Below are 19,662 nucleotides of genomic sequence, written 5' to 3'. Positions count from 1 at the left end.
TTCAGTGGTGACAAGCTACTAATTTGCCATCAGAATTTAAACTAATTCAACCACAAACCCCCTACATGAAATAGCATCGGAAGCAAGCTCCACTTAACAGACTACTTGAACAGGAGTGACCAGGCACTTCTTAAAATAGCTGCGCTACCATCTTTAATATGGAAAAGTATTTAGCTGGTTGGGCAGCTTGTGTTTGAAGGCCCATGTGCAGAGATGCTCTCTAGTGGGTTTCTTTGCTGCATGTTGAGCATTCTTCAGAATTGCAGACTTTATGTGCAGAGAAAATACACTCTTCTGTCCTACTCAAATAGTTGATTAGGCTGCATGGCCCATGCTTTAGTAGCTGATTATGTCCACTTGGTTTGGTATGAGTGTAAGGTACAAGCAGTCAAGCATTTCTGATCATTGTGCTGGGGAGTGGTACTAGTATTAGGTGAAAATCTAGGCTTTGTTTTAAATTACTAGTTGCAGACAGGTAATAACTCCTCAAATAGCCACTGCTCCTGCTGATTATTTACTGCAAAGACTTCCTCTGTATCTTGAAAACAGTTGCCAGATGACGTACGGCAAGGGCGATTAACTTCTCAAGATTTCTCCCTCAAGCTTTGCACAGGTCTTCTACAGTATCTTTAGTCATATTGTTCCTGAGGCAGAAAAAAATGCCCGTTTACAGATGGAATTAGGACTTTATACTGAGACTTGTCAAGATACTGGACACTAACTAGGTTTCTTTATTCTTTTAGGTGTATGACATATTAAATGGCAAACCCTATGAGTCAGCAGTGGTTTCAGAGGATTTACTGATGCAAGGTAACATCTATAAAGACGACTGACAGTATACCTCTAGTAACTTAGTACTGAAAGTGTACTTGCAAAAGACATTGCCCTGCCGTAGCTTGTAACTGAAACAGGGAGGGAGAAGAGGTACCCTCTCACCCCTCATTCATAGAATGAATGACACAAAGGAGTACGTTTTCAGTATTACTTTAGTAAACACTGGGATTGATGGACACTAAAGTACTGTTTAATTTGGCTTTGTTTTTACTTAGAAATGGAATAGTGCATGATTTGTATAAATAATAAACTAACATATTTCTCTGTTCCCCAGGGCATTTGAGAGACCTGAAAGAAAGCTCGAAGATGCAACTTTACAAACTATTGGAATTATCTGATCCAAACAAAAACTGGTCCACTCTAGCACAAAAACTGGGTCTTGGCATACTTAATAATGCCTTCAGGTTGAGCCCTTCCCCATCGAAAACTCTGCTCGATAACTATGAGGTAATGTGGCTAGAACAAGTTCTAAAGAACTCAGACATGTCAAGAATGTTGTCTTCCTGCATGGTGAAACAGTGCAGCCCTTCAGCTTTACCAGCCTGGCTGATGGTAAACATCTGGTATCTTCTCTCTTAGGTTTCTGGTGGCACAATTCAGGAGTTGATTGCTGCTTTGAGACAGATGGATCACACAGAAGCCATTGAAATCATTCAGAAAGCACTATCCAGGTCACAAAGCTCATCACACCTGGAGGACAATACAGCAAAAGCTCCTCTCTTATCATCGCCACCCACCTTTGCAAAAGGAGAGACAGGTAAAATTGACCCTGAAACTTTATTTAAAATGCATTTTATTCAGTTCTCCCACCTCGCCTTGGGCTGTCCATACATCAAGAGTTTCCTACACACAGTGCCCCCGCTGCTTCTCTGTTTCAGAAATATTTTCCTGCAGCACAACTTGCTCATCACAGATATTTGCTAAGGCCTAGAGGAGAGGGGGAAAATGGACCATTTGAATCAGTAGCCCTGCATTACAGTACTGATTATACTGCCTCCCTTTTCTAAAACCAGACGTCTGCCATTTACTGATGGTAAATCAGTATGTACTGTCCTTGGATGTACTGGGGATAAGTTTCAAAAGATAAACTAGTCAATGATCTCCCAGGCCTGACATGCTGGTGTCCAACTTCCTCCTCAGAGCAGGGCCAGTAGTACATTACATGAGGTCAGCCATGTCTTGTCCCATTGAGTTTTGAGCATCTTCAGTTGTGGAGGTCCTCTATTAACAGAAAAGCAGAGGTTGTGAGAAGGCAGTGAGTCATCAGGCAGGTTCAGTCACTGCCTCGCCAATGGCCTTTGTCTGCCCTGTTCAAACACTGGTAGTGCTGCCAGCACCCTAATGTGGAAACTTATACCCTATGTGGAAATTCTGTAAATATTTCTAGAAAGAAAAAAGAAACACCACAGTAAGTCCATCCTGGTTTAACATTTCCAGTTTACACCCTATAGAAAACTGTTCAGTCAAGAATGAACCTTCACACCTATCCAAAAATGTGCTTGTACACATATTGCCTCTTTAGATTAATCTTGAAGGGTAAGAGAGGTTCTGCTGCTTTGCAACATGAATGGATTGCATCACGTCACTTACTTATTTTAAGATGGTTGTTTAGAAAACTAATACTGAACTCTAATGTGATGACCACTGTCCTACTCACACTTGAGCCCACATCGTACCTTCAGCTCAGATACTGTCCTGCAGCCAGGCACTCCTTTTGTGGATCTTGCACAGAAGACAGCTGCTGCTGACTTCTTCATATTTCAGGCTCACTTAATAAATGAAAATTGCTCAAGTATTTGTCTCAAAAAGAAATCTGTAACTGAAATAACATGAGAATATTTTAGGAGCCTCATCCTGGGGCTGTACACTTGTACAGTCTTTGAATCTGAGAATTTTTCTCCCTACTACTACCGCACTCAGGCAGAGTCCTTACTAGTGTGGTGACAGCACTAGAATCAGGAGAGCACCAGGCTTCTTGCCCCATCCAGGCTGCAGCTGCATTCAGTCTCTGCCAGCAGTGCATCACATTACGTGTTTTGGTCAAGTGAAAATGATCAGCACAGGTTTTCAGATTCTAGTATCCTATAGAAGAGCTTTAACCCTATTGGTTTACATTCCTTAGGCTTTTCTGAAAGCAACATTAATGAAGCAACACACATGATAATACATTTCCCTCTTCTCTCTCCCTCAGGCGAGCTCTACAACAGCAAATTTCAAGACAGTGAAAGTGTGTGTGACAGTGGTGTGGAGACCTCCTTCCGCAAACTGAGCTTTACTTATTCGGACTCTCTGAGCAGCAAGTCATCAGTAGCACTTAGCAAAATGACCCTGGGTCATGGACATGAAAGTTCAATGCAAAGCAATTACATAGCCAACTAGCAATATTCAATTAGCAATATGCAGTTATGGGACATTTACATCGGTGTCATCCTGGCCAGAGGGAAGTGAACTGACAACCAAAAGTGCACTGGAAGAACCACACACAAACCTGAACCAACAGCAACTTCAACTCCGAGCCAGTGCATACTTCCTCAAGTACATTTAAATTGTATTCATTTACACACCATATACAGTAACTAGGGCTCTACTGCCGCATTAATACACAGGACTGGACACTGTGAATGACTATCTGAGCTTTTCTGGCTTGTGAGGATTTTCCTTTATAGGTGAAAGTCACTCCTTGTTAGTGCATAATACCAGCTCAATAAGAAGAGGTAAGGCACACAGAGCAATCAAAGGGTGCAGTTTCTAACTGCACTCGTCATAGTTTTTGCAGCAAAGTTGCATGAAAAAAGCGCATAAAATAGCTGGCGAAGAAAAATTATTACTTTAATCACAACAATGACAACCTGGAGAGAAAAGATGATCCTAAAAAAAATAATCTTGTATATTTCAAATAATGTATTTAAACCTAACTTTGGTGCCTCTTATTCAAAACATTTTGCAAGTTTGGCATTTTCCTATTGTAAATAGTTTTTTTTATATCTCTTCCTTTAAAAAAAAAAAGTGTGCTTTTTAAATGCTTATTTTTATTTTACTTTTATAATAAAACCCCAAAATGAATTCTCTTGTTTACCTTGCTGTCATTTTTACATAGCTATCAAGTGGAATTACAGATTTATCGTTTCAGGTTTCGGCACTGATACAAGGATCGTGCTGATTTCCAAGTACTGCCATACATAAAGGCTCACAAGCCACCTCTCTTAACACTTAAGTATCTTCTATGGTGGAAGAACAGGAGAATCAGCTACTGCTGAGCAGCTGTGCTTTGGAACTAAAGCCCGTGACTCATGGTCTCTTTTAATTCTCATCATTTTAGCAGCAGAGAATCATCTATGCTGAAACCATCTATTTAACATCCCAGCAAAACTCTGATGAGACAGTTCTTTGGGCTACCTAGAAACGCCTCTGTTTCTGAGCAGTATTTCTTCTTGTTTCATGTTAATTCTGAGATAGATAGTGAGTGTAACTTACAGATGTTGGCCTTACTAAGGATGCAGAACAGGTATCTGATTTCAGGATGAAAAAGCAAAGAGCAGTATCATACCATGGTCACTCACTTGCAGGCAGTTTTCTTGGCTCATAGATGGAGATTCAGTGTTGTTCTTGGCCTTGCCTAGGCTTCAGTAACCTGGGCGTCATTCCTGAGAAAATAAATCAAGAGAAACTTTGAGAATTGTTAAGAGCAGTAGTTGTTGTAATGAAAAAAGATCCTTGTGAAATGATTTTATATCCAGCTGGATTAGTGAGTATGTTGCTTACTTCCAGAGAAACAAGATTCATTATAGTAAAAATGCCACTTTCTTTCAGTTGCTGTATGCATAACCTACACGTGCAGTGTTAAAGGCATAGGGCTTTTGTTCAGTTAATGTAGTTGTCCAGTGTTCTCTTTGCATTCCAGCTGTAACAGAAAAAGGCAAAGCGTCTCATATTCTGGGGATGGAGGAGCCTTTTGTGCCCTGGCAGCGCTGCTGTCCAAGTTAAATGCACCTGCTGCCACAGAATTTCCAGCACAATGAAGGGGCTGGCAGAGACTTACTGAGGTTTCTACAATCCTGCAGGTAACCAGGACATCCCTGGCTGCTGATTCATACCTTTTAGCCTTATTTCTGAGCAGCTCTGCTTTCAAACCACCAAAAGACACCTGGGTCTGTATTTCCTTAAGCACTTCATGACCAAATGCTGCATAATAGCTATTCATCAGGTTAGTGATCATGCACTAAACAGCAGGACATCTCCCTAGGCTCTGGGTATTCAAGGGCTATAAATGGCAGTTTGGCAGCTTCTTTCCCTGCAGCATTTCAGTTTCAGTCTATTTAACAAAAGAGGCTTTGGGCCCTTTACTCCCCCACCCCTCCCTTTGTTTAGAAATAGGAAAATATTAACTTAAACGTATTCTCACCAATTCAAACAAACAGGAACACTACATTTTTACAGTTGAGTCACATAATAGGACAACTTTTCCCATCTGCTTTTACCCTTAGCGCTTAAGTATGTGTTGCAGGCATGACATACAGTTTGTCAGAACTAGGCGAGAGTAGAACACACCAGCTAGTGTAGGAGGCTACAGAAAGTGGCACAACATCTAGTAGGAGACATTGTTCGCTGGCAGTGTTCAAGGCTAGGTTGGATGAGGCTTTGAGCAACCAGGTCTAGTGGAAGGGGTCTCTACCCATGGCAGGAACATTGAAATTAGATAAAGTCCCTTGCAACCCAGACCGTTCTGTGATTCTTGTGCAGTCTTCATTTGTCAGCACAAACCTAGGGGAGAGCCTAGTGTTTACCTCAGGCAGCCCAATGAAAAGAAAATGCTAAAACACAAAGGTTTATTCTTTCTGCTTTATCTTTCTTCTTATTAGTAGGTGGTCATCCTGTAGAGGGCATGCTAATTCCTGTCCTGATGGCACCTCAGAGGTCAGTCTCGTTGCAGGTACAAGATGAAGGCAGTATATAGAGGCACCAAGCTTAGCAAGAGAAAGTGTAAGTGATGCAGAGAAGTCCTGACAGAAACATTTAAAGCCCATGTATTCTTCCTAACAGGTAATTGTCAAGATACATTTACATGCCTCAGCATCATATCTGCGCCAGACACAGATTTATCCTTACACCTCCTTGCCCAGAAAGGAAGGTGCCATTACTATTTCACAAGTGTGATGGAATAAACTAAAAATATAGCCCTGCAGGAACCCAGAAATTTGCTGCCTGAGAGCTCCTGTCTATACCTGGCTTACAGAGAGAAACCTCTCTCACTTAACCTGCTAAAGAGAAAGTAGTAATGGTGTAACTCAGCCTTATGTCTTCATTCAGCACAGTAAGCTAACGTGGACCTTGCTACACCTTATAGCACAGGGTATTGTCCTTCTCTATTCCATATTACCTCTAGGGGAACAAAACTAAGAAGGGTATTATTCACTGAGTTCTCAAAAGTCAGGAATAAGTTGGGTTGTTTTTTTTTCCTGGAATGTAGCGAGGTGTAACCTTTGGGTACCCTCAGTCAAGTTTAGTATTAAATTTTAAATTAATTACAGAGATGACCAAAATCTGAAATAATTCCAAACTTAATCCACACTTGCAGTAATTGGAACTTGCCACATTAATTTGCTACTTTACTCCACTAATAAACACCAGAAACTTGTGGAATGTAGCAAAATTAAGTTGTAACAATGGAAAACTACAGGTTTTCTCTTCATCTGATGTAAAAAGGATTATTCAGAAAGTTAAACTGCCCTTGACCTTGGGTTGGCTGCCACAGCTGAAAGTTTTTGGTGTCATCTTGGGATGTATTTACAAACTTGGAAATCTGTGTGGTACTGGGATGTTCTAGGCAGCATTCTGAGATTTTGTGGACTGCAGGAAGGATAAGAATCTTACCTGCGTCTTCTCTCCCTTTTCTGAGCAACTAAAATGCTGTTTTCCTACATTAAAGGAAAACCAGCAACTCTCCTCGCTCCCTCTAAGTGATTGGAACAGTGATGCCCATTCATTAGCTCAGGGTGCAATGGTCAATACTCACCCATCAGCCACAGCTCTCCTGGAGTGCACAATCAGCTCTTAGAGCAGCTCTGGAGTAACTGCCAAAGGCGCAGACCAAACTTTTTCTGGCTTCAAAAGATTCCTACTGCTACAAGCAAAAGACAGCACAAGTTAATTACCAAGGAGTTGCTTTTCTGTAGTCAAGAGTTTTAGGAAGCAGTCTGATGCCCTGCCTAGAGCTAGGCTGTAGTATGTATGTTATTTAAAGCCTGTACAGGTTCCCCCCATGGACTCATTTAAGTGCAGCTATAGCAATTTTTCAGCCATCCATTTGCCCTTGCTATTTTCACAATACAGAAGAGCACTAGGAGGTCAGTGAACTTCATGACACACTGCAAGGGCAAACACTTGTGACTGACTTAACATCAGTTAACCTGTGGCCTACAGCAGCATGTGCCAACATTCCAGTTGAGTCAGCACACACGTGTTCATGCACACGCAGAGTAGTATTCATACCTGCTGGGCTAGCTAAGACAAACATGTTTATCAGGAAGATGGGAGCATCATGAATGCCTTACTTCTCTTCAGATGTGCAATCACCTCAGTATCTTCTTAAGTATCCCAGGCAATAAATTCTACATTTGACGCAGTACAAACCAAAACCTGTGGCCAGAGCACTTGCAGAGGGGTAGCAGATGCATACTTCAATAATCAAAACTGACATTTACCGGTCTTTCCTAACTGCCTCTACTTCCTACAGTAAAATGGCCTTCTCTCAGTGTTGGCAGGCACAAAACCAAGTAATTTTAAGGTTCTATATTCTTCACTTAAGCTTTGGTTTTCCACCCTAATTAAAGTAAAACTGGGCTTTCATTTCATAATCTTGTAACATCTGACTGGAAAGCAGAGTTATGTAAACCCAATTCTTTGAATGGAACATGTCCTTAAGCATTCAAACCACAAGTTCCTGGATGACTCAATTTACCCCCTCAAAGGGTAAGAGAGAAAACTGCAATTCTGGCACCATAAAGGCTGGCTTGTAAGCTACAAAACTCAACTGTCCTTGACTGAGAATAAGAAATGTGCTGGCCTGTTCCTCTGCACTCAGCACTGCTACAGGTCACTGAAGTGGTCTCTGCTACACATCTCCAAAGCCAAGAGGGGACTAGTAGAAGTAAAGGTACTGAAGAAAGATGTGCCTCTAAGGCAGAAAAACTGTTCAGGCCCCAAGGTATGCAAACAGCAGGTAACAACAAAGACTGGCAAAGATCTAAGAATACTTAAGAGAGGAACTTAAGATACATTCACATGCTGCTTCTTTCCTGGAAAAGATGTAGTAGAACTTGGAAAAGCTTCCAAGGAAGTGCTCAAGCAAACTGGAACAAAATAAATCTTTGCTGTGTGGCAGAAGGTACATGCTCTCTAAAGCTCAAAATGGTCTTTGTGGGTCCTGAAGGGGTTCAGAGCCAATATCTGTCAGAGACCAGTTTTAGGACAACAAATTAGACAATGCCACACAAATTGCAAAACCTATTCTCGAGTTCTGTTCTGGAAGGGCATTTGTCATGGCTCCTGCCAAGGGGAACTCTGACGGTTGCTTTTGCCATCTAGGAGAACAGCCCAGAGAGAGTTCAGACACAAACTGAGGCCTATCAGCACAAGCAAACCCAGTGGTCCATTGAACAAAACATTGCAAGGCTGCATCCTGAAAGAATACTGATGAGACCATTCCCCTCTACAGTTGTAACCAATAACTTAATGACACTGAGGATAAACACCATGACACTTACCAGATGCTCTTCCCAATGCTCCTGCTGCTGATCACCAGTCCGTCAGATACAAAATGGCAATACAGGTGCTGCTGAGTGGCCAGGCCACAACAGTCAGATGGCTACGGACAGATGTGTCCATAGAGGCAATAGTATTCTGAAGATTCTTCACTGTTGCATTCCTATCTTTGCCCTGATCTGAGGTAAAGGCAGAATAATGTAACCAAATATAGCACACACAGCAGGCAATGGCAAAAGTACCAAGGGAAAATAGTTAACTGAGGTACATGCTACAGCCACTGCTGCATGTGGGAGAATATATATATTTATATATATATTAAGATAATTATGAAGGGTATTATGATAATAATGAAGTGAACCTCACACAGTATGCAATGGCAAAAGTATCAAGGGAAAATAGTTAACTAAGGTACATGCTACAGCCACTGCTGCATGTGGGAGAGAAGAAAATAGCACCTATAAATACATACCCATGACAACACCAGGAAACCAAAAGAACATATTACGGGTATTAAGATAATAATGAAGTGAACCTCCCCCGTTAATTCTGTTTTGAACTCAAGCATCTGCCATAAGCAATTGTTAATCTTTCATAACAGCATCTAGTGCTGAATTAAAGCTTTCCAGTAAGAAAGAATGGACCCACTCTTTAGGGAGCTTCTGACCTTCAAAAATAACAATAATTTAGAAATTGTCTGAACTTTTTTATGCCAATCCACATAAAACTGCAAAAGCAACAGCAGAATGCTCTTCTTTCTGCACAGCAGTGCTGAAAGGCATTAGTTGCAGAGCCACTTCATCAATTATTGATCACATGCTACATAATTTCTTTCATGATTTTGCCTAAAACTCATGACAGGCTAAACAAGGTCATGGTTATCCACATTCAAGGTTTATGGCTACTAGCAAACAAAAAGCTCTTTTCTACATCTCCAAAACTTCACTAGCACTAAGAACAAGTATCATTGACCTTCATATAGGCCTATGCCTTTGAATTGTCTTTTGATTGTCTTTGAAACATGTAACTCTGTTAAAGTTTTATTATTTAACAACTATTAAGTGCCATTTTGAAATTCTATCTGAATGCTGCTGAAAGAAATTTCTACATCAATGTAAGAGAAAGACATCAACCAACCTGCCCTTTTCCTGATACACTGAAGCAATATTTATTAATCATATTTATTCCATGTTCTCTCCACATTTTTTTCATTCTTACCGTATATTGTCTGTTGCTGCTTTGATTCCCCTTTGATCCCAGGTCACTGAAAAAACTGAAAGATTTTTCTTGTGGTGTTGGCCCAGGATGCCTCTCAGATAACTTTTACATTCTTTTATCAATGTCTGCATTTTCTAACAGTTATGTTTTATTCATGACTATCATTTTCCCCATTTATTTTACATAAACTATAAACATTGGTACATGCATGTATTTTGATTTTTTTCATGTTTTCTTTCAACTAGGGCAAGTTTTTCATTAGAGAAGCCCTCCTATGCAACTGCAGTTAGTTGTTTTGGTGCTCTGAAAAAGCATTTTTAAGCAACTTCCATTTATCATTTCCTTTTCATCTTCAAGTTTTTTGTCTTGCTCAGGAGTACATCAGTTTTGGTTAACACCCAATTAAAAAAAGCACCAGAGATGACAAAGCACCAGTCAATAAGCTCATCTCTTTGCCCATTAAAACTGTGATCACTGCAAGAAAACAAGCCCCAGTTCCAAGCTCTCTGACCAATGAAAGATGCAGCTGCTCTCCCCACACGTGCTCAGACCACAGCAAGCATCACCCATGTGGTGCTTTTACAACAAAGATGGTCATCACCAGTAGAGCTTGTTCAAACACCTTCCATTGTAAAGTGCTGATTCTGCTAGGTACTTTTCAAGAAAATTAATACTTGATTGGGCTGCGAGAGGATCCTTGTGGAATCCCAGCAAGATCCCAGCTGCATTTCAAACCACTGCTGACAGGCAAGCCCAGTGTTTAGCAACCTGCCCAAGGCACAGCTCAGTGGCCTCAGTTCCCTGAGAGCGAAACCCTCAGGCTCCCAGCTCCACAGGCTACAGCAGCCCCTGATGCTGAAGCAAGCTTATTTTCTTTGTATCAAAGGCCAAAGTGAGACAACATTTCTGTAGAAAACCTAGAGCATTTTAACATTTTAAACATTTTAAAAACAACTTACTCAGACTAGAGCTGAAGCACCATTACTTCAGATGGACTAAGATCTGTGCCACCAGATCTAACCATAAATCAACAGTGTCCTGTATGGGGATCCCACACAGAAAGAAGTAAAAATAAGGTGTTGAGGTTTTTCCTTTGTTAGAAAGAGAGAAGGATCAGTGTGGATCACAAGGCCACTCACGTGGAATGCCAGGAGGTAACAGAATGGCTGTGCAGCCAATGCCCAAGCTGAAACAGCAGCCCCTGCACTATACATCTACTAGAGAAAAAACAGTCACTTGAAACACTGTGGTCCTCTCAGATGAACATTTCTTATCTGTACTATCCCCTTCTTCTTTTCACCTTTGGCCAACTCTTTCCCCTGTTCCTTTTCCTACAGCCAGGCATATCTTGTACTATGCCACATTATGCAGAATCCACACAGCAGCAAAAGGTTTGTGACTGCACTTGCCACTCTCCAGGAATAGTCAAAGTTCGACATAGAGCTCTTAAGGTTACTGCTCACGTTGCATGAAAACAGAGAAGAAAACAAGTCTCAGACTCTGTTCCCCTTTCAGAAGGGGAAATAAGATCTGCTTGATGTCTAACTAGACAGCCCTGGTTTCATGTTTACTTGGAAGCCTACCTTGCAAGGAGGCAGGCAAGACACCTGATCAAGTGACAGCCATAGATCTGAAAGCGTAGGACTAGAGCTTTCCTGATTTGGGTGTAGATAGATCAAACAACTCCAAGTGGGGCACACCTGTGGGGGCAGTCCCAGGTTTACTCCCTGCCCTTCCCCTTGCCACCAGCATACCTTGCTGTTTCACTTACAGCATAGTGAAACTGAAAAAAAAAAAAAGATTTTTAAAGCCATAGTCTAGAGGTGCATATTTGTGCTGCCTCTTAGGATGAATTCACAACTCCAGTCTCATGGGGACTGGAGAACTTGGACCAGCTCTTTCCACCGACTCACTTCCTCCCATTTTATACATGGGATATATTTGTTCCATCACCTAAGGAAGCTTTACTTTCAATACACCACATACATTATATGCAAGCTTTGCTGTTGTTATCTTTACATTGAAGCAGCAGATAAAATTCACACATGACAGGAATAGACATAATTTTCTGCAATCAGTTCAAATTGTATGTCACTTCAGCTTCATTCAAATTCTTCAAGGTTTTTTCCTCCTCCTGTTTCACGCCTTGTCTAGAGGGAAATGAGGTATCTTCAGACGATGTCCATCAGAGAGGTCAAGGTTAGTGACTCCTCCAGTTCTTCAATGCTCGTAGGTTCCCAAGGATAAAACATAACGACTTTCCTCTTTTCAGTCATGAGGAAACCATTCTCGCTAAATCTGCCTTTTATACTCCCTACATCCAGAGAAACAAAAGGAGCAATTGCAGTAGTATGAAGATCAAATATATAAATGTCATCTTGTTGGGAAACAGAGGCCTGGAAGAGAAATGGAAAAATAAATAGATAAATATATGTATTAAAGAACCCAGTTACATCCAAACTGGGAAAGACCTGCTATGTCAGTAAAACAGACTGAACAACCACATTTGATCAAAATTGCTGTTCTCTTCTGGAAATCTTGTCTGGAACAAAAAGTCAAACCAACAGGATTCATATGTAAGAATCATGTAAAAACTGCAAATGTTACTATAGCCTTTCTATGAATAGTATAGATAAGGCCGACATCTGTGCTGTTGCGTCATTGGTCGCTCGAGATTGACCCAGGAAATGACAGTCTTGTTCAGAATGTGTGGGTTAAAGCCCTTCCTGAATCTTCATTAGCGAAGACAGGCCTTCCTCATAGGAGAAAGAAAACTCCTATCTTCAAACCTGGGCTGATGGAGCTCATCTAGCCTTGTATGGCCTTCCATCAAAGAAGGACACTTACAAAACCTACGACCTGTGGACTTTGCTGTCACCATCCTAGCTAACTGGGCCATGGCAGTTAAACTTCAGGTTTAAAGGATGGGGCCAGTTCTGCGCAAGCTGCGCCTCACCTAAAAAATCCACTGCTCGGGGGGAAGGGCTTACTCTCACTTCTCTGTATGGACAGGCAAGGGTCAAAACAGTAGGTGACAAGGTGCATGGGAAGCTGCAGATCTGACCTTGCATGCGGGCGGACCAGCGCATGGGTAGCTCGAGATTCCTCAGGAGATGACAGTCCTGGTCGGACACTTCCTGATTGCCTAAGCACCCTTTTTTCCAACCAGATTTGCATATCCCACATGCCCTTGGTCATCATGCTTGTAGTAAGTGTGGTTAAAGCCCTTTATGTATCTTCTCTCACAAAGCCAAGCCATCAATAGACAAGGCAAAATGCCATGGAGTGTTACCACTCTACCATCTTCTTAGGCAGATAACCAAATAAATGGTAATCTGACATGTCTGTAGGACTGGTATCTTATACTTACTGCAGTGAGAGAGATTTGTCCTTTCATCAACATACTTCAGTCAACCTATAAATTTACAACAACTCAAGTAGCCAGGCTTTCAGATTACATCAGTAACAGAAATGCACAGAGGCAAAAGATGGTAAAAGTCACAGTAACACAAGAGGTCGCCTCATTTTAATGGAACATGAGAGTGAAGTCCTTATACTACATTTAGAAGGCAGCTATGAAATACCACCATGAGGCAGAATGTTTTATATTAAGTTCTATCAGTAGTTAAATCCCAGAGAGGCTTAAAAGCACAACCAGGATGCATTTTCATGCAGCACTTCCCATTCACCATAATGAAATATTATGCTACATCATTTTCAAATACCAATTAAACAGATATAAAAAGCAGTCAAATTATGCTAAGTGCAGAAGTCACATCCCACTTCCAAGAAAAAAAAAACATTATTCATGTTTAAGAAAAAGCACATATCCTTTACACTTTGTGTTTTCTGAAGGAACACAAGAGTTTTCATGTGTTTTAAAAGCAATGCCATGAAGAGTAGCACATGGATTAGCAATGCATTTGAAAGTCTAGCTAGCTCATTAGTAACTATGTATAGAAGTACCAGCTTCTCACAAAACAATATTTTTTTCAAATCATAGCTGCATACTTCCTTAAAATAACCACTTTACATTTATCCTTGCTAGCTATCTTTATTAGTTAGCACCGTGGAGACAACACAGCCATCGGAAAAAGGAATGAAATTTCCCAACAGTGCTCCAGTTGGAGAGCTTTTATTATTGATGATGTCATCCACAAAAAAGCCCAGCATGATTCAGACTCCAGATTGTGCCACCAGCTGAAAAATAAAACACAAAACCAGGCTGATTTCTTTCCTTTGTATACTCAGGAGGCAGGCCATGGTGCCATGAAGAGATAAGAAGGGAAAATCTGGCCCATTTTTTTTTTGTAAAACAATTAATGCTGTCCAGATTCAAAGACATTAAAGACCTCTATTCCACCCTTGTTTAGTTTAGCTGTAAAGAGAAAAGCTGCAGTTTGGAAGCCAAATGTGGAAATGCACAGGTCCCCATCCTGCCAGTCTGCTGATTAAGAATTTTGCAACAAGATTTACATTCCAAAAAGTGAGGCTTAACAAAAATGCTCTATATATAGAACACACTTGCTAGGAGCAGAAGAAATCTAGGGAAAAGCAGGAAATGGACTAAATGACAGTGTTATACAACACTGATACTCTTTGGTGCCTGTTCAGAAGGCTGACACACTTGCCAAATAATAAGAAATAATAACTACTACGCAAATCAGAACCCTGAGCTGGCAGGCAGGGATTTGCTGAAGAAGGAAAGGAGCATGTAATATTGCATGTTAGCAATGCTACACTGATCTAAGAGTTTGAGCACTTTAAGAGGAAATACTGCTGACAATAATTCACTCCTCACTCAACTGAATTAGCATAACCTAGTACTGACACATACGCTACTGTCTACAAGCTAAAATACTTGCCATGCTGCTATCTGTTACTCAGGGTCAAAAAGAGTGAAAGGAGCAATGCTACAGCAGTCAGCTGAAAGACAGTCTAAACAAATTAAATGGAGACTTCATTATTTAAAATGAAACAAAACCAACTCACCATCACCCCTAAAAAATACAATCCACCACCCCAAAACCAAACCACCAGTCTTATTTAGATGTGCATATAGTGACACAAGAAAAAAAACCACCTGATTTTGAACTCAGCACGGAAGCTAGGATTGCAACAGCTAAGGAGAAACAACATGGACATGGACACTGCAGAGCAGGCAAACAAAACAGTAAGATTAGCAAAACCAAATAATGTAATCTAGCATGACTGATGCTTACCCTAAGTTGAGTCTTTTCCAATCCTACAGCATCCTTTAGTGATGAAAGGAAGTGATGGTTCATAGGACTCTGGAGCCCACCTTCTCCCGTAAGACAGAAAGTAACAAAGCAGCTTTTCCTAGTACAATTTTGGCATCTTTCCAGAAAGTCATTTATGGACTCCTTGTAGATGGGGACAGCACTTTGTGCTTTAACAGTCACGCTGCCTTTGGAAAGGATGCATACTGGCTCCAAAGAACTCCAGGTGTACACAATGACCTATCAAAGAATGTCAAGAGAGCACAAAGCTTAGAAGAAGAGTTACATCTGTGAAAACAACCCAGTACCCCAGGTTTCATACCAGCTGATTTTCACCTAGCCAGAAGCTCCACAGAAATTTGAACAATCGATATGGCATAATGATTAGTTCATTATATAAACTTAATAGGAAGTTCATTTCCAACAGTCTGGATCTGTTGTTATTGATCTGGAAGGCTTTTTGTTTTCTCTCCCCTTGAGAGGAGGGGTTGCCAATTCCTGCCAAGGGAATGCTGGGAAATGGAATTGGAGAGTGACTAACTTGTTGCCTAAAAATCCTATCAGTTTCTATAGCGTTATCTTAAAACAGTTAGGGCATAGACAGTAAAATGATGACATTGCATAGGTGACCTTGCAATTAAGTACACTTAGATGTTGATATTTCAGAAAATAACCTAGTTCTTTTTCCCCAAAGTGGTATAGCTTGAGTACAGGCAAGGGTACAATCTTCTCCCTTCCACCCCAATTTAGTCAGTTAATCTAGTTTAACACCCACAGAAGAGTTTTGTTAAGTAGTGAGGTACCATTTTTCACATTTCATTTTGTCTAAGCATCAATACCTTCAAAATTTCAACAGAATAGTTAATTTCAGGCCAATACCTACAGACTATGAGCAAGACAGTTAATTCCTTGTTCTGTGAAGCAATACACACTACTATAATAGAGGATAGTGCTGCTCCTAAGAAGATTAAAGACAAGAATTATACCTCAGTGTGTTTTAGCATGGACTTACTGAAGCTTGTCTATGCAAAGATGTGCTCCTTTCAGCTCCTCACATTTCTGGGGGAGGGACACGAAAGTAGTGAGAGAGGTGTCACTTACCCTCAAAGTAAGCTTGTGGTCCACATGAAGATCTGAGACACCATAAATGTACAACACACCTTTGTCTTCGTAGGCCACAGGCAGCAGTGGTGCAAAGAAGTTCTGGGCAAAATAATGGAGCAGTTTCCACTTACCACCATACTCTGAAATAGGTTAAAAAGAAGAAAGACCCAGATTGAATCCAAGATTGCCTTGTCAGACAATCTCTTCCTGTGCACTCTGGTCCTGCTATAGCAGGACCTTTTTTCACCTCTATCAGGTGCAGAGAGTGACTGAAGTTACTCTTCTTCCAGGCAAGGATATGATCTGGAAGGGATTTGATGCTCTTTCAAGCTTTTCTTTAAGCTTTATCTAGGTCACATTCTATAAGAGTTGGTCTTAACATTGCTGTGCTGTTACTCAGTTAAAGCCTTGAACACAAATGACATGAACAAAACTGATGCAGCATACCATACATTAAGCAAGCAGCTGGAGCACCTATGTTGTTGAGAATCTAAACAAACATGCTGGCATTGGTGGCATTGTCACAAACCACCGCCTCTGTAAAGAGATAAGAGTCTGACTTTCAGTCTTGTACAAAGCACTCTCTTCCCTTTTCTTAGTCCTCCTCTTTCAGTTCTTCCTAAGAGGAACATCAATAGCAACAAAGACAAAATAAAATCAAGTTCTTAAACCAAAGAGAACCCTGAGTTTGGCAAAATGAGTTTGCCAGTATCTAGAGACAACACTTACTTTATGGGAGTTAGCATACACGACGTAGACATATGCTAATCAGTTTGCTTTGCCTCTTTAATGGAAAGTTGTCCCTCATTACTTTTAATATTTTGAAAGTCTGCCATTAACAAACTGTAAAAGCCACCAAATGTTGCATCCGCTCCAAAAATAGCAATTTTGCCAAACACAACACTGCCACACAACCATTTTGAAAGGGACAGAACTTCAGTTTCTTTTGCTATTAATTTTCCTTCTAGCATCCACTGTCAGCATGTTAACTCTGTCTTCGCTCAACCATTATTTAGTCATTGAAATGGAACTAAAAAAGAAGTAGCAAGTCAGCTGCATCATCTCGTAAGGAAAGAAAAGTCTCACTCTTTTTTCTGTCTCTTCATTTTATACAACAGCTTTGAAGTCCACGCATGCTGCAAAATATTTCCAGTAATAGGCTTTTGTTGAAATGAATTACTTCATAGTTATGGTGCTTGTACAAAGCTCTTAGCACTTTCAAACATCTCATAATTAAGGACTTCATCCAGAGTGATGCAGTCTTTAAAGGGTGAGTTTGTGGCTTTCACAGGCAGACCTGAACATGCTCTGCCTGCACTCCACATAGACATGAATGAATTTTGTGGAGAGCACAGTGCATTAGCGCCATCTTAGCACCTGCACATCACCCTGCTTTCAGCAAGCTCACAGCCAGCTAGCTTAGAGAACAGACAAGAAAAGCTCCTATCCACCTGGAAAAACCATACAAGATTCAACTGTGCCATGAGATCAGACTGTTGACAACAAACCACCACCAGCATTCAAGTTAATAGTACTGAAGTAGACCAAAGAGATGAAGTCTGAAAGAAAACCTCAGGAGAAGCTGCTGAGATTCTTCAAAACAGACAGACTGTTGAATAAAGTGATGAACACACTCAGCATATTGGTGCTGTTCAGTATACAGAATGATAGAATCATTTTGGTTGGAAAATACCTTTAATATCAAGCTAACCATTAAACCAGCACTGCCAATTCTACCACTAAACCATGACCCTAAGTGTCACATGTCTTAAATACCTCCAGGGATGGTGACTCCATCACTTCCCTGGGCAGCCTGTTGCAGTGCTTGACAGCCTTTTTGGTGAAGAAATTTTTTCTTAATATCCAATCTAAACTTCCCATAGTGGAACTGTAGGCCATTTCCTCTTGTCCTACCTTGTTACAAACTTGTTACCTGGGAGAAGAGACTGACCCCCACCTCACTACAACCTCCTTTCAGGTAGCTGTAGAGAGCAACAATGTGTCCCCTTTACTCCAGGCTAAACAACCCCAGTTCCCTCAGGGGTTCCTCATCAGACTTGTGCTTTGGACGTTTCACCAGTTTTGTTGCCCTTCTTTGGACACACTCCAGCACCTCAATATCTTTCCTGTAGTAAGGGGCCCAGAACTGAACACAGCAGCATTCAAGGTGCTGCCTCACCAGGGCCAAGTACAGCAAAGTGATCACTTCCCTGGTCCTGCTGGATACACTATTTCTGATACAGGCCAGGATGCTGTTGGCCTTTTGGCTGCCTGGGCACAAGCTGGTTCATGTTCAGCTGTCACTCAGCACCCCCAGGTCCTTTGCCACCGAGCAGCTTCCCAGCCACTCTTCCCCAAGCCTGTAGCCTTGCAGAGGGTTGTTGTAACAAAAGTGCAGGACCCAGCAGTTTGCTTTGTCGAACCTCATACAACTGCCCTTGGCCCATGGATCTAGTCTGTCCAGACCCCTCTGCAGAGCCTTCCTACCCTCAAGCCAGATCAACATTCCCACCCAACCTGGTGGTGTCCACAAATTATTGAGGGTGCATTTGATCCCCACATCCAGATAATTATTAAAGACATTGAACAGAACTGGCCCCAGTGCTGATCCCTGGACAACACTACTTACACAACCAGCCACAAATGGGATTTAACTCCATTCACCACCACTCTTTGGGCCCAGCCATCCAGACAGTGTTTCACCCAGCAAAGAGTACACTCATTCAAGACATGAGCAACCAGTTTCTTCCTGACAATGCTGTGGGAAATGTTATCAAAGGCTTTACTAAAGTCTATGTAGACAACATCCACAGCCTTTCTTTCATCCACTAAGTGGGTCACCTTGTCATGGAAGGAGATCAGGCTGGTCAAGCAGGACCTGCCTTTCATTAACCCATGCTGACTGAGCCTGATCATCTCGTAATATGAACAAAGCCATTTTCTTGCATTCCAAGGACAATTCCTGGCAGAAAATTGTGGTTGTCCAAAGGACAATTCTGCCAAAAACAGGGAGTGTTAACAAATTATTCTCAGGGTCATGAAACTTGACAAAATGAGAGATTAGGATTGGGGATGGATTATTTGAAACAGAGTAACTGTTGGACAGCATCTGATCTAAAAAATAAAAGCAATGGGCACTGTGCCTAACCTCAGTCTTTGGGAGTGGTTGAACTCTCTGAAGCCCTCAGGACTGCCACAAGAATCTCAAAGGAATTTCAATTGTCAGTGCAATGGATGCTGCTCACTGCAGGCCTCGGAAAGAGCCCACCACAGAGCTCAGACAAGTTACTCAGCATGGTCTGTGGTTTCAGTGCCTGCTGACTTGAATTTTTAACCAATTTACATGACAAAAATCTAGGTTTCAACTATCTTAAATATTAAAATGAATAATGCAATTGTTGTAGAGCAATTTCTGTTACTTAGTGTAATATAAAATCCCATTTCTCTTTGAACAGGCCCTACTCTCAATTTCTGCTGTGCCTTGATTTCCAGCTGGATTACATAG

The 19,662-nt window shown here is 41.2% G+C and overlaps 2 protein-coding genes and 3 long non-coding RNA genes across 10 annotated transcripts in view; 3 read left to right on the top strand and 2 right to left on the bottom strand.

The window, feature by feature from the left end:
• Positions 1-3,897, top strand: part of NFKB1 (nuclear factor kappa B subunit 1) — a 61,485-nt gene extending 57,588 nt beyond the window's left edge. For both annotated transcript variants that reach the window (XM_062636720.1, XM_062636719.1), the window contains exons 21-24: positions 744-810; positions 1,109-1,281; positions 1,414-1,591; positions 3,026-3,897. In XM_062636720.1, the coding sequence (XP_062492704.1) occupies positions 744-810; positions 1,109-1,281; positions 1,414-1,591; positions 3,026-3,213 (606 nt within the window). In that variant the 3' untranslated portion in view covers positions 3,214-3,897. The remainder of the gene's footprint in view (positions 1-743; positions 811-1,108; positions 1,282-1,413; positions 1,592-3,025) is intronic.
• The window catches only part of LOC134173055 (uncharacterized), a 314,635-nt gene that overhangs the window by 74,048 nt on the left and 220,925 nt on the right, over positions 1-19,662 (top strand). The gene's annotated exons all lie outside the window — the stretch shown is intronic.
• LOC134173053 (uncharacterized) lies at positions 1,611-8,672 on the bottom strand. 2 transcript variants are annotated; one of them, XR_009968111.1, is made up of 3 exons: positions 8,598-8,672; positions 4,309-8,280; positions 1,611-2,647 (listed from the first exon to the last, which is right to left on the bottom strand). It is a non-coding gene; the product is annotated as an uncharacterized LOC134173053 (long non-coding RNA). The 2 variants fall into 2 exon arrangements; XR_009968112.1 differs by lacking the exon at positions 8,598-8,672 and having other exon boundaries at positions 4,309-6,955; positions 7,386-7,502.
• On the top strand, positions 8,750-10,022 carry LOC134173057 (uncharacterized). Its single transcript, XR_009968117.1, has 2 exons — positions 8,750-8,859; positions 9,007-10,022. It is a non-coding gene; the product is annotated as an uncharacterized LOC134173057 (long non-coding RNA).
• MANBA (mannosidase beta) overlaps positions 11,777-19,662 on the bottom strand; it is a 54,723-nt gene continuing 46,837 nt past the window's right edge. For 3 of the 4 annotated variants that reach the window (XM_062636723.1, XM_062636721.1, XM_062636722.1), the window contains 3 exons: positions 16,155-16,297; positions 15,036-15,293; positions 11,777-12,209 (listed from right to left, as the gene is read on the bottom strand). In XM_062636723.1, the coding sequence (XP_062492707.1) occupies positions 11,985-12,209; positions 15,036-15,293; positions 16,155-16,297 (626 nt within the window). In that variant the 3' untranslated portion in view covers positions 11,777-11,984. Of the gene's footprint in view, positions 12,210-15,035; positions 15,294-16,154; positions 16,298-16,552; positions 16,777-19,662 lie in introns of those variants that run through there. The other variant, XM_062636724.1, reaches the window with a different exon arrangement.

Source organism: Pezoporus occidentalis, unplaced genomic scaffold (genome assembly GCF_034315485.1).
Source record: "Pezoporus occidentalis ecotype Australia unplaced genomic scaffold, CSIRO_AGI_Poc_V1 ctg49, whole genome shotgun sequence".
NCBI lineage: Eukaryota > Metazoa > Chordata > Aves > Psittaciformes > Psittacidae > Pezoporus > Pezoporus occidentalis.
This window is presented reverse-complemented; position numbering and strand designations above follow the sequence as displayed.